At 37.1% G+C, this 15126-nt stretch overlaps 1 protein-coding gene across 1 annotated transcript; it reads right to left on the minus strand.

The window, feature by feature from the left end:
• Positions 1-6934: 6934 nt before the first annotated feature.
• On the minus strand, positions 6935-12633 carry LOC104106540 (probable WRKY transcription factor 3). The gene is made up of 4 exons (XM_070185656.1): positions 11934-12633; positions 10168-10871; positions 8651-8803; positions 6935-7533 (listed from the first exon to the last, which is right to left on the minus strand). The coding sequence occupies exons 1-4, from the start codon at positions 12327-12329 to the stop codon at positions 7251-7253; spliced, it is 1536 nt and encodes a 511-aa protein (XP_070041757.1). The 5' UTR covers positions 12330-12633; the 3' UTR covers positions 6935-7250.
• Positions 12634-15126: the final 2493 nt, after the last annotated feature.

A 15126-nucleotide genomic window follows, 5' to 3' on the forward strand; every position in this document is an offset into this window, starting at 1 on the left:
AATCCAAGTTGGTTTAGCAGAAATTGTATGCCTCCAATTATATCTAAACCATTGATTATGAGAACAAAACTGCCAAAATAAAATTTGGTATGTGATGTATTATTTAATATACAACAGCACTTGTACGCATCTAGCCAAGTTATGATAAGTTCTCTCTATCACAATCGGTTCAAGGTCAGGAACCAAATAATTTCCATCTAGAAATATGAATGTGCTATATGATTTAATTATTCTACCACAATGCACAAAGATAGATCCCCAAATAAGGCTAGGGATATGTGTTGGTGATCCCAACAATAGGGGGAGAAAATGGGCAGCTGAAAAAGTAATGCATGTAATGAATTATTATGAGTACATCTAGATCCTCGTACGAGAAAATGTGAACTTGAAGTTCAAGTGATAATTCATTTGCAAAATATTGCTAGTCGTATTTGCTGACCCAAAGCTAGATGTCATATTCAACTGCTAATGCTCCAAATAAAATAAAGTTCATAATGAATAGAGTCTATGGCATGCATGAAACATAATAGACTAATCGGTTCCAAAGATAAAACTCCTTGAAGAAGGAGAGGAGTAAATGTTCAAGATGGTCATAATAAGGAGGCAAGTGCTCTAGAAGATCACCACAACATAACACTTCATAAGACCTCATGGGAGAGGCTCAGGTACCTGAAAATAATAAGATAAAGAGATCTCAATAAGTTATGTCTTTATTGGGTAATAGTAGAACCGATATAAAATGATCGTTGACGATATTGTTAATATAATGTAGCGCTCAATATTATTAATATTGACGAGGATCTTGAGCTCAAATCTGTCATGAAATTTGGACAGATAAATGATTGGCCAAATGAAAAATACGCAATAAAAATTGATTTCAACTGAAAAATATGAAGTTGGACGGATAGTCCCAACACCTGAAAATATAAAGCCAGTGGATGTATAAATGTGTTCTTGTGCGGAAAAAAGGTCAAGTCGATAGACATAAAGACGACTTGTGTCACAAGAAGATATGTAAATATCTTGGAGTTGATTATATAGAGACATGTTCTCCTGTGGTGGATGTCTCCATTTCAGGTTTTAATCTGGCAATATAATAAAAACGTGATATGCATATAATGGAAATCATTGAAGGATTTAAATTGTTCCGAAGCATATTAAGGTTTCTAAGAAAAATATTAAATAAAGCTTCAAAAATCCTTATATGGATTGAAACAATCAGGGCGCATGTGGTATAATTGCTTGAGTGAGTACCCGGTGAAAGAAGGGTACAAGAATGATTCAATTTGTCCTTGTGTCTTATAAAAAGATCTGGATCTAAATTTGTTATAATCACCGTATATGTTGATGATTTAAATATCATTGGAACTTCTAGAGAACTTCCTAAAGTAGTATAGCTTCCTAAAGCAATAGACTATTTAAAGAAAGAATTTGAAATGAAAGATCTTGGAAAGACAAAATTTTGTCTTGGTCTACAAATTGAGTATATGAAAGACGGAATACACTAAAAGATTTTAAAGTGATTCTATATGGATAAAGCACATCCATTCCGACCTCGTGAAAATAATGAAGAGCTTCTTGGTCCCGAAGTACCATATCTTAGTGCAATTGGTGCACTAATGTATCTTTCTAACATTACAAGGTCTGACATAACTTTTTCAGTTAATGTCTTAACAAGATATAGCTTTGCTCCTACAATGAGATATTGGAATGGAATCAAATACATATTGCGGTATCTAAAAAGGACTACCGATATGAGATTATTTTATGGCAATGATTGCAGTCCCGATCTTGTTGATTATGCCAATGCTGGGTATATATCTGACCCACACAAGGCTCGATCTCAAATAGGCTATGTGTTTACATATGGAGGCACTGCCATATCTTAGCGATCGACTAAGCAATCAATCGTGGCTACTTCATCTAATCATGCTGAGATAATTGCTATTCATGAAGCAAGTCGAGAATGTGTATGGTTGAGGTCTATAATACATCTTATTCGAGACAAATGTGATTTGAAGTGTGACAAACTACCCACCATTTTGTATGAAAATAATGCAGCATGCATAGTCCAATTGAAAGCAGGATTCATCAAAGGAGATAGGACACAACACATTTTACCAAAGTTATTTTTCACACATGATCTTTAAAAGAATGGTGATATCAATGTGCAATAGATTCTTTCAAGTGATAATATGGCTGATTTAGTCACCAAATCTCTACCGACTTCAACCTTCAAGAAGCTAGCGTACAAGATTGGGATGCGAAGGCTCAAGGATGTGAATTGATGCTCTCATCAGGGGGAGTTAATACGCGTTGTACTCTTTTTCCCTTACAAGGTTTTGTCCCACTAGGTTTTTCTTGCAAGGTTTTTAACGAGGCAACCGAAAGGCGTATTTCTAAATATGTGTACTCTTTTTCCTTCACTAGGATTTTTTTTCCACAGGGTTTTTTCCTAATAAGGTTTTAACGAGGCACATTATCTATGGATATCCAAGGGGGAGTGTTATAAGAAAAATCAAATTATGGTGGATGTCTATTCTTCCTCCATGATCTTCTTAATTTCTTAATGACATATTCAATGATATATTTCTATGCTTAATGACATATTTTTCTTCACTTTTCATGCATATATAAACACTTTGTAATAGATAGAAAAATACACATAATTGAAGAAGAAATAAAAATCTCGCATCTCTATATATCTCTTATCTTGTTTTTTTCTTGTTCTATATTGTTACTTTGAGCTATATTTCGTAACATGTTAATGGTACTTTGTATATATCGGCTAACACTCAGGATATGCTTTTGTTTGTGTTACCGCTGAGTCGGTTTCATATTATATAACACCTTTTTTAATCTATCTCAAAACAAAAATTATGTATTTGAAAACTTCTTTATTTAACATTCTATTTTACCATCGATGACTTGAGCTTTAGGGTCCCATTTAATATAAAAACTGTTTTGTTATTATAAGTATGAAAAAATGAGAAGCGGCATGTGAAACTCTTATCCCCTTTCATTTAGTTTTTAATGATAGAAGTAAATTTGGTCTTATGTGTATTTCGTTAATTATATATCAAAAGTCCCCCTTTATTTAGAAAATTCTATGTTAGGTCAAAAACATTCGTATACAATGGGAAGGACTTATATTTCTTCTTTCCCTGGCATCAAAGTTAGTGTATGGCCAAGCGTGTAGAAGAGAACAAATATTTTTGAGTAGAAGCAAAAGCAGTTCCGGAGAAGTAGAAAAATATAGTTTTCCCAAAAATACTTTTGAGAAAAATACACTTAGAAGAAGCACTTTTTAAAAGTTGTCCAAACACTAATTGTGTAACGACCCGGCCGGTCGTTTCGAGAGTTATAACCCTGTTTTCCCCATTTCTACTTCTTTTTGTGTTATTCAGCTATATTATGTTATATCGGATTAGTTGGTTCGAGTCCGGAAGGAACTCGGGGTGAAATGAGATACTTAGTCTCATAATTGAAAATTTTAAGTTAGAAAAGTGGACCGGATATGGACCTATATGTAAACGACCTCAGATTTGAATTTTGATGATTTCAATAGCTCCGTATGGTGATTTCGGGCTTAGGAGTGTGTCCGGAATATTATTTGGAAATCCGTAGAGGAATTAGGTTTGAAATGCAGAAAGTTTTATTTTTGAGAAGTTTGACCGGGGGGTTGACTTTTTGATATCGGGGTCAGAATCTGATTCTAAAAATTGGAATACCTCTGTTATGTCATTTAGGACTTGTGTGCAAAATTTGAGGTCAATCGGACTTGATTTGATAGGTTCCGAAGTTGTTTGTAGAAATTAGAAATTTCAAAGTTCATTAGGCTTGAATTTGGTGTAATTCATGGTTTTAGCATTGTTTGAGGTGATTTGAGGATTCGACTAAGTTCGTATGATGTATTAGGACTTGTTGGTATTTTTGGTTGAGGTCCCGAGGGCCTCGGGTGAGTTTCGGATGGTTAACGGATCAAAAATTGAATTAGAACAACTGCTCCAATTTCCTTCTATTGGAAATTGCTTCTGCCCAGAATTGAGCCCAGATTGAGCTCAGGGTCGATGGCCACGATTGAAGCCCAGATCGAGCTCAAGGTCGAGGGCCACGATCGAGCCCAGGGTCGAGGGTCACGATCGAAGGCATGATCGAGCCCAGGGCCGAGGATCACGGTCGAAGGCTGGGAAGAAGACATAACCGAGAACCAGGATCGGGGACCTCGATCGAAGGCCAAGATCGAGGCAGAACCGAGGATGTCTGGGCAGAATTATAAAAACGGGAGCTTCGTCCCATTTGCCATTTTTGACAAATTGGAGCTTGGGGAGAGGCGGTTTTTGTTAAATTTTCAAGGAAAAATTGAGGTAAGTCCCTTGTGATCATTTCTACTCCATAATATTGAATTATCATCGAGTAATCCGACTAGATTTCATGATTTTGAGGTGTAAATCAGAGATTGAAATTTGGAAATACGATTTGTAGATTTGAGGGTAGGTCGGATTTTGGTAAAATTGGTATGGGTAGACTCGTGGTTGGATGGGCTTTCGGATTTTATAACTTTTGTCGGGTTTCGAGATGTGGTCCCCATAGGCGATTTTTGAGCCAATTTCGGGTTTTGGTCTAATTTTGAAGCTTTTCTTGTGGAATTCATTCCATTATCATATATTGATGGTATTATACTCATTGTGAATAGATTTGGAGCATTTGGAGGCCAAGTCGAGAGGTAAGAGCCTTGCGGGGTAGAGATTTGACCGGTTTGAGGTAAGTAACGATTGTAAATCTAGTTCTGAGGGTATGAAACCCCGGATTTCGTATCATTCTATTATTTTGAGGTGATGCACATGTTAGGTGACAGGCGTGTGGGCGTGCACTGTTGGGGATTTATGACTTGGTCCGCCCCGTAGCAACTGTAAAGTTGCATACTTTGTTGAAACCATTGATACTTATATGATTTAGAATGATTTTATGTAAATTGGGCTGAATGCCATGTTTGGGCCTTGCGCCAATGTTGTTTGGACCCTTAGGGGCTGTTTTGTATCATCCTCTCACTGTTTTCGATTGAAAATCTATACTCAGTCATGGTTATACTTGTTTACTGCATAACTCAGTCTTATGACTCTATTTTGATGCATATAAATGTTTTGGGCCGAATGCCCTGTTTTACTGAAATGCCCGAGTGGCTTGATTGGTGAGGATGAGCGTAGATCGGGGCTGCCCGCCTGCAGCATACTTGTGACTAAGTGACGGCGAGGGCCTGATTGGTGAGGATGAGTGTGGATCGGGGCTGCCCGCCTGCAACATACTTGTTACTGAGTGAGGCCGAGGGCCTGATTGATGAGGATGAGTGTGGATCGGGGCTGCCCGCCTGCAGCATACTTTATTATTATCGCACGTGAGTTGTCCGTGCAGATTATAGCGCTTGAGATGAAGGATACCCTCCGTAGTCTGTACACACCCCCAGTGAGCGCATGTACCTACTGAGTGCGAGTGCCGAGTGCTGAGTGATTGTGAGGTATGCCCGAGTGGCAAGAGTGATTGTGAGGTATACCCGAGTGGCAAGAGTGATTGTGAGGTATGCCCGAGTGGCAAGAGTGATTGTGAGGAATGCCAGAGTGGCAAGAGTGATTGTGAGGTATGCCCGAGTGGCAAGAGTGACTATGAGGTTTGCCCGAGGGGCTGTTTATGATTTAATCATTTTTACTCACATTTGCTGAGCCTTTGTTTGAAAAACTGTTGGAAAAATATCTTTAAATGATTTTTACTGGAACCGGGTTTAAACGAGACGATTTGATTCAAACACTGATTTTTAAGCATGTTGTACTTTACTGAGATTTCATGATATGAACGTTATATGCTTTATTGCTCGCCACTACTGCTCAGTCTTTATTTATTGTTGTTACTTACTGAGTTGGCGTACTCACGTTACTACTTGCACCTTGTGTGCAGATCCAGGTGTGGCTGGACACGGTAGCGGTTATTGAGTGTTCTGGTTGTAGATTTTTTTGGAGATAGCAAGGTAGTTGTTTGGCGATCGCAGCCCCTGCTCTTCTCCCTCTTATCTTCCTCTAGTAGTATTTAGCTATTTTTCCAGGCTGAGTTAGCCTTGATATTGTTAGACAAATTATAATAGATGCTCATGACTAGTGACACCCCGATGCCGAGCTTTTCTTTTCCGCACTTCTGTTTTTCTTTGATTTGAACTCTTTAAATGAAGGTTTATGCTAAATAACCTTGAAATTATCTTTAAAACGAAGATATCGGTTTGTTTTGGAAATGAGTCGGCTTGCCTAGTTCCACGATAGACGCTATCACGACAGGGGTTAATTTTGGGTCGTGACAAATTGCTACTTAGAATTATTTTTTAAATTAATTAGTCAAATACAAACACCAAAAATACTTCTCAAAATAAGTTAATTTTCGAAATTTGGTCAAACGCTAATTGCTGCTCAGAATTTCTTTTCAAATTAATTAGCTAAATACAAACTGCAAAAACACTTCTCAAAATAAGCTGATTTTTGAAGCTTGGCTCAACCAAGCAATTCTACAGATTGTTCAGTAATCAATAAAGTAAATAACTGTATTAACTGGGGCCATGTACTCCCACTTCTTAAATCCCAACTAATAATTCCAAGTTCGTCTGCAAAAGCACTTCTCAAAATAAGCTATTTTTTAAAAGCTTGGCTCAACCAAGCAATTCTACAGATTGTTCAGTAATCAATAAAGTAAATAATTGTATTAACTGGGGCCATGTACTCCCACTTCTTTAATCCCAACTAATAATTCCAAGTTCGTCTGCAAAAACACTTCTCAAAATAAGCTGATTTTTGAAGCTTGGCTCAACCAAGCAATTCTACAGATTGTTCAGTAATCAATAAAGTAAATAACTGTATTAACCGGGGCCATGTACTCCCACTTCTTAAATCCCAACTAATAATTCCAAGTCCGTAAATCCATATTCCTGTTTTCAGAAAAGAAGTTCATATGCCATTAGTTTTTGAAGCTAGCTCCAGGAATTTACAGAGAAGTACAGAAGTTTCAAACTACTGTGAACAAACTATTTGAGCACCTAACCTTTCACTGTTTAACAATATATAGACATCTTTAGCAAGTAGCCATAAGATTTACAAACATTTCTTGGGGCTTGAGACATATACATGGCATCAGCAAGAAGTTCTTAATAAAGATTTAATTTTGATGGCAGCAGTAAATCCATACTTGTTTCACCCTTTCCCTTGTAGTAATGCAACTTATGCTGCAATCTGTTCCTCTTTCAGCTGCCTACACACTGGTATTTCATTGGTGTTATGAAAAGCAACATTTTCATGAAGTGAAGGCCTCCAAGTTGCAACGTCTTGCTCGTTCAACTGGCGAGTACTATCTTGGGCTGTGCTATGACCTCTGTTTCTAGCAATGGGAATATCATGATTGTGTTTGCCTTCATATGTTGTTATGACAGCTTTTGGATCTGCTGAAGCTCTCTCGACATGTTTGCGGACATTGCATCCAGGATATGTGCAACGATAATAACTCCTGCATGCAGATCCAAGACTGAATGCCTTACAGATGTTCATGCAACTTAAGAGAAGGAATTAAAAGTAATGACCAGCACAGGGAGAAGACGCATATTTCAGCTGTTAACATGAGAATCATACTCAAAAAGATTTAAGAACAAGCAACTGTCCAGACGGGATTCTAATTATTTTCTCGACAAAAGCTCTGGATCCCAACTGGATTCATTGAAGAAAGTTTCTAAGAGCAACTTGGGACAAACAAAACAAGAAAAGAGAAGCTAAAGTGGAACAACCCTCTTTTGTCATCTATCATCCCAGTGTCAGAAAATGAGATGTGAAGAGCCTGGTAATTTGAAGGAGACCAGGGTCCATTGCGGACCTTCTTCCTTTTTTTCTCATTTTTATTTTACCTTTTTCTCGTTGAAGTCCATACCACAACTTAGGAGGGCTCTCTTGATGCCAACTGGATTCATTGAGACAGACAAAACAACAATAAGGTGCAGCGGCAAAAGAAGAGAGAAGCTAATTTGGAACATCACTCTTTTGTCGTCTATCATCCCATTGTCACAAAATGAGATCTGAAGAGTCCGGTAATTGGAGGAGAATAGCCCCCACCCCCTCATTAATGTCCAAACCAACACTTTAGGAGGCTGAGAATATTTTGCTCAGGCATAATGAAAGATGACGTGTAAAATTGACCAAAATAGAATCCAAGATGAAAGAGTTGTTCCTACAACTTCCATAAGAATAATACACTATTTCCTATTTAATTAATTTATACAGTTTTATTGAAGAAGAAGATTTCTTACGGCTTGAAACTGCAGGAACATTGTCCAAGAGAAGTTATCCTGAACAAAGATAGCCAGAGTTCGGAGCAAGAAAAATGGTGCTTAATAACTACATCATTCAAGAATATGACTTGGACTTAGTAGATTTCTGAATTATTTGTTTTACATTCACCAAATGCCTAGGGATTTATGCAAGTGGAATATACTGGACATAGGACAAAAAGCAGGACACAAGTAAACACCACTCCTTTAGACAACCAAAGGGTAGTCCAAGCAAAGCTGCATGCAGCAGAACGACTAATGTATTCAAAAGGTCACAGTTAAGATACATAGAGTAAGTAAAAGTACCTCGGATGATGATTCCCCTTCACCACTTTCTGCCCATATTTTCGCCACTTGAACCCGTCATCCAAAATGTCTACTTCACTCCTTGTCTGCACAACAATCTTGGATTCTGATTTATGTGATGAAGCAAGATTAGGAGCCTCAACAGCTGTCTTCCTGCATCACGGTTACTTGTATCAGATGCATATTCGTTTCAGTTACATTTTCCTTTGTTCATTTTCAAAAGGGTAAAGGTCCAAATATGCCCTTGTACTATACGAAATTGAGCACATTTGCCCTTCGTTAATACTTTAGCTCAAATATGCCCTTACCGTCACATAGTTGGTCCATATATGCCCTTAGAGTTACACAGTTGGCCCATATATGCCCTTTTCGAAACGGAATTCACCCAAACTAATTAGCTCTTTCGTTAATTGTATTAAAGTGTATTACAAACACTATTTCCTTTTTATTAGTACTTTTTTTCTTTACCTTTCTCTTTTCTTTCTTCTCTTTTTTTTTTCCTTTTTCTTTCTCCCTTATCCGTTTCCTCCATTACTGATGTCTTCTCCATTTTCGTTACCAATTTCACTTGACAAAACTCATGAATTCTAATTACTAGGAAAATTCTCCCATAAGGTAATCAAATTCCAATTTCACTGGCCCTCTAAATAAACAAAATTAAATTGTTCCAAAAATTATGGTTTAACTTTAAAATAATAAAAACATATCAACATTTAACAATACTCAAAAGACCAAAATATTTAAATAGTTTCCAGAAAGATAATTTAATGATTAAAAGCCTAGAGTGTTGTAGTGTTATAAATTTGAGTTGTTAGTCTTTTTTCAACTGGACATTTTTTATTTTTTTATTAACTATGTAAATTAGGGGTGTACATGGAACGGGTTGGTTCGATTTTTATCAAAATCAAATCAAACCAATTATATCGGTTTGGATTGTTCGGTTTTGTTGGATTTTCGGGTTTTTTGTTACATAAATATTATTTCAATCTTACTTTGTTAAATTTTTTAGAACTAAATATATGTTCAGTAAAAATTAAAAAATTGACAAACATATGATCTATAAAAATATTCTTATGGGAGAATTTTCTTAGTAATTGGAATTCATGAGTTTTGTCAAGTGAAATTGGTGATGAAAATGGAGAAGACATCAATAATGGAGGAAATCGGATAAGGGAGAAAGAAAAAGGAAAAACAAATAGAAGAAAAGAAAAAAGAAGAAAGAAAAGAGAAAGGTAAAGAAAAAAAAGTACTAATAAAAAGGAAATAGTGTTTGTAATACACTTTAATACAATTAACGAAAGAGCTAATTAGTTTGGGTGGATTCCGTTTCGAAAATGGGATATATGGGCCAACTGTGTAACTCTAAGGGCATATATGGACCAACTATGTGACGGTAAGGGCATATTTGAGCTAAAGTATTAACGAAGGGCAAATGTGCTCAATTTCGTATAGTACAAGGGCATATTTGGACCTTTTCCGTTTTCAAAAAAGAGATTCCTTGTGACAAAAGAGCTTACATTCTCTTCACATTTGGTTCATCATCATGTCTCTCTTCTGCTGCTGTTGCAGTGTCCTCAATTTTATCACATTCATTAGAAAGAAGAAGTCCAGATGCCATTTCAGTAGACATTTGTCCAGAACGAGCAGGGAGAGCACCATTTAAGCCGTTGACTTCGGTCCCACTCTGCATTTCGCTTTCAGGTTTAGCTTTGGAGCAATCTGAACCATCCTGAGCACAACTATCTCTTCTGCGTTTGCTTGGTTGAGGAAGTTCATGGTTGTGATGGCCTTTATACGTGATCTCAGTTATGTGACCATCAATGGATAGCTCGACCTTCTTCTTGACAGGACACTTGAGATGTGTGCATTTGTAGTAGCTCCGAGGACATTCACTTGCTTTAACCATCTTCTGTCCATACTTCCTCCAGTTGTAACCATCACAAGCTGGTCTATCGACAGAAGCAAAAGATGGCTTGTCCTCAGATTGAGAAACCAGTGGCAGTTCAATTTTCTTGCTCTGCTGGTCTGACGGCATAGCATTTAATTGAGGTCGTAAAGAAGATTCCGTTGGCTCGGTCGACGTTTCATTTCCTAATACTTGAGCTGATGTCCCTTGCGAGGAGAAATGATACTCAGCTTGGGTTTGCAAGTAAGAATGGGATAATGCTGCCTGTGCTGTCACGTGTGCTAGGGCCTGCTGGTGTGACATTCCAAAAGGACTCTACAAGGGAAAGTAGAATATGTCTATAAGTAACGGCATGATGCCACTATGATCGACAACTTCATTTAACTATTATTGTTAAGAATATGGATCAAGGGTCTAACTCAATCCAAAATACAACTCATGAGGTGAGATTGCTCAAAATCATATAAGGAGACAACAACTCATTCCCTTAAACAATATGGGACACTTAACACCGCCCGGCTAGACACCTTATGCATGGAGAATATATTATGGAGGTCCGACATTGGGAAATAAAGAACGAGGATGAGTCTGACTCGGACAACAAATGGTTCTTCGGCCTAATTCAACCACAAAAATTTAACTCATGAGGCGAGAACTATCCAAGACCATATGAGGAAACAACAATTTATTCCCTCAAATAATGTGGGACACCTAACAATTACAAACAGTCATGAATTCATCATCGTGGGGTGCGGGCATTATCCGGCTCAAACTATATATAAGTCGAAAACTTTTTATAACATGTATACCAAGTCAGCACCCATCATCACCTATTAGTGGTACTCCGCACCCACAAACTTAAGAGCTCAATCAGTCCCTTTGACAAACTCTTTGTCACTTATGCCGGAATAACAACAAAAACATCAACTAGGCCTCAATCCCTAATAAGTTAGGGTCGGTTATATGAATCCTCATTGACCAAGTTACTCTCATCTCATGCTCAGCTATGTAGGAATAGACATTCCTAATAAGAAAACGCCCACTTTCTGGATGTCTTCATGATTATGTTATTCCCCTTCAGGTATATACTAAAGTTAATCCTGCAAAATAGAAGCTTTTGTTGTACTAAAGGTCAAATCCCAAATTTTGTGCAAACCAAAAGAAAAGCTTCGACATGTGATTTCTAGCTCGTAGTTCACATATAAGACTCTTGCCAAACTACACCTTTGACTAAAAACTAGCAGCACTTTTCCAGAAGTAGATAGTTATTATGTGGTTGAATTAACGAAGTTACAAAATCACTAATTTCAAGAATTTTCCAGAACCAAAAAGAAGTATTCGTTTATCTTCTGGGAAATGAACAGTAAAGTCAATTACCTGAAGTGGAGAAAGGAACCCAGGTGAATTAAGCAATCCAGAAGGACTAAGACCAGTGGGAATCATAAACAAAGGAGAATTTTGAGCCACCATTAAACTCATGGGTCGATTCTGCTTATACCCTAAATTCTTCTGATTCCCCTCTTTACAATTCTCTTCTCCGGATGAATTTTCAGGGAAAAGAGTCGGTGGTTTTGCTAGTGGAGAAGCCATAGCTCCAGCAAGAAGCTGGGAGAAAGACGGGTATTCTGATTCCGAGAAGAAGCTGGAGACAAGTGTCATTGGACCTGGGCTAAAATAGGGCATATTTCCACCGCCAAAAAATGCTTCAAAACTAGGGGCCCGAGGTGGGATTGTTAGCTCTGAAACTGCTGAAGCTTTGAATTTTTCCCCCATTTTTTATGGCAAAATTACAAGGGGTTTTCTTGTTTGTTCAACCAGAAAAAGATATGAGCGAAGACAAAGTAAAGCAAAAAGAATCAATAGTTTATTGTCTGCTGTTGATGAATTGTTAATGTTCAGTTGAACAATTTGTTGATCCTTTCTGTTTTGATTCTTTGGATGTTTATAGATATGTCTGAGAATGTACAGTCATTGACTTGTGGGTTGGATTTGTTTAATGAAATTTGGGATTTGGTTATTGGTTACAGCTTTTCTTTTTCTGGCTTTGCTTCTTTTGTTGTTTGCATGTCGTCTTGAAGTTGGGTTATTATTATTGGACAAACGAATTGTTTTAAAAACATTATCACTTACGCGCAGGGGCGGCTAAGTTTAGAAGCTGATTTACAATTGAATTTACAGTGTAAAACATTATTATATTATTAGTATAATCTAATATATCCTCGACACCTATTACTTCAAGATTAAGATGTAGTTACTGGGGCTCTTGGCCACCTGACCCATTTTTAAACTTGAATTGCAAATTAATCTTCAAGTTTTAATTATTATAAGATTGACCCTCTTGCTTAATTAGTACTTAAATGGGATTTGGGTTAATTATAAAGTGAAGGGAAGTTGAGACTTTATCTTTAATATCTCACTTATTACACTTTGGATCCAACCTATATAAATATAATATTTTCAGAATTTTAAATAAAAAAGAAGAAAAAAATCAGGTCACCCGGGACCATACAAACTTGCTCGCAAGATCAAATCACCAAAATAACATCTAAAATCAAGAATCGATCATTAAAACTCAAGATTTTCAAGTTCAAAACTCATCTTTCCAACTTTTCACATAATACGCCGAAACGACCTCGGGTCACTCGAGACCCCAACTGAACATGCGCACAAGTCCAAAACCATCATACGAACCTACCGAAATTGGTAAAATACCGATCCAAGGTCGTTTACCAAAGACGTTGAGCGTGGTCAACTCTAGTCGTTTTAAAAGTCAAAAATCATTATTTTTACAAAACTTCACATATAAACTTTCCGAAAATTGACAAGGATTACGCACGCAAGTCATAAATCATCAAATTGAGTTATAAGAAGTCTCAGAACACAAACAAAAAAAGAAAAAAAAAGTGAGCACTCAAAACGACTTATTGGGTCGTTACAGGTTGGGATTAAATGCTCTGCATTTCTAGAACGTATACAAGGTGATATATGTAGGCTTATACACCTTCCATGTGGAATATTCAAGTATATTATGGTCATTATAGACGCATCTACAAGATGGCCGCATGCGTGCTTATTGCTAACTCATAAAATGGCATTTGCGAGATTGTTGGCCCAAATAATAAGTTTAAAAGCACAATTTCCAGATTATGCAATTAAGACAATTCGTCTTGATAATGCTGGTGAGTTTACATCTCATGCCTTTAATATTTATTTTATAGCCACTAGAATAAAAGTTAAAATGGTTTAGCAGAATGTTGATTAAACGTCTCCAATTAAAAGCTAGATGTCACGACCCAAAAATTCCTCCGGAGTCGTGATGGCTCATAACACCGCCTGTTAGGCAAGACAACAACAAATATGTAAAAATAAACTTCAATAATAGTAAGGAATAGTCTCAAAAAGTGTAATGGTATAAATATCTAAAGTTAAAATGTTGATACAAATGAATTTATCCCAAAATCTGGTGTCACCGAGTGCATGAGCTCTATAGAATACAAAATACAAAATCTGAACAAAATATAATATTGTCTGAAAGACTAAATAGTAAGAACATAAGATAATAGAAGGGACTTCAAGGCCTGCGAGCGGATCAACAGTGATACCTCAAAATCTCTCAACTAATCTGGATCCGGCTCACGGGCACTACCATGATCAACAATACCTGGATTTGTATATGAAGTGTAGAGTGTAATATGAGTACAATCGACATCATGTACTCAATAAGTAGCAAGCAGAATAATAGCATATGAATGAAAACAACTCAAATAATAATAAGCTCATCTTAACACATTAGGAGGAAAAATAGACACGATTTTCAGATATACTATCAAGGCATCAACTTCCACAGAATTCACTTAAACAGGTACTTAACAAGATAAACTATAATATCAAGCTCTAACTATCAAGCAAAGTCATCAAATACCAATTAGCATGAGGAATAATTCAACATTATGGCTGTAGGTCAGTTATACATGCCAAATCAATAAAGAATCACAATTTAAATATCAAGTATAAATAATTTCAGCACATTTATAGTGTCTGGCACAAAGTACCCCTTAATCATACTCTAAGCACGCTCATGGTGCCTGGCTAAAAGCCCACGGACCCTCACTCTCTCTCTCTCTCTCTCTCTCTCACACACACACACACACACTCAACATTGTACGAGTGCCTAACAAAAGTCCCTCTCCAAGCACATATATGATCATGTGCATAAGCCTACGGTTAATACCTGACTTCGGAGGGGCGGGTCTTTGCCCAAGCATTGATCGGATCTAAGTCAATGATCAAAATCACTTAGCCCAATATGGGGCCTGGCACATGTGTCACCTCAATATCAATACCACTAAGCCCAACATGGGGCGTGGCGCACACATCACCTCACTATCAAGATCAAATCGACTTTGTGGCCAATATCAGCTATCAATCCGCTCAAGTCTTCATATGCCAACATATCAAAGAAACATAATTCAATATACCACATGGAATATACCAGCGTGCCACAATTTAGCTCAAACTCGTGTCATCCACAAGGAAACCAACAACAAGTGAGATAACATATAAAAAGTGC

This window comes from Nicotiana tomentosiformis, chromosome 9 (assembly GCF_000390325.3).
Source record: "Nicotiana tomentosiformis chromosome 9, ASM39032v3, whole genome shotgun sequence".
Taxonomy (NCBI): Eukaryota; Viridiplantae; Streptophyta; class Magnoliopsida; order Solanales; family Solanaceae; genus Nicotiana; species Nicotiana tomentosiformis.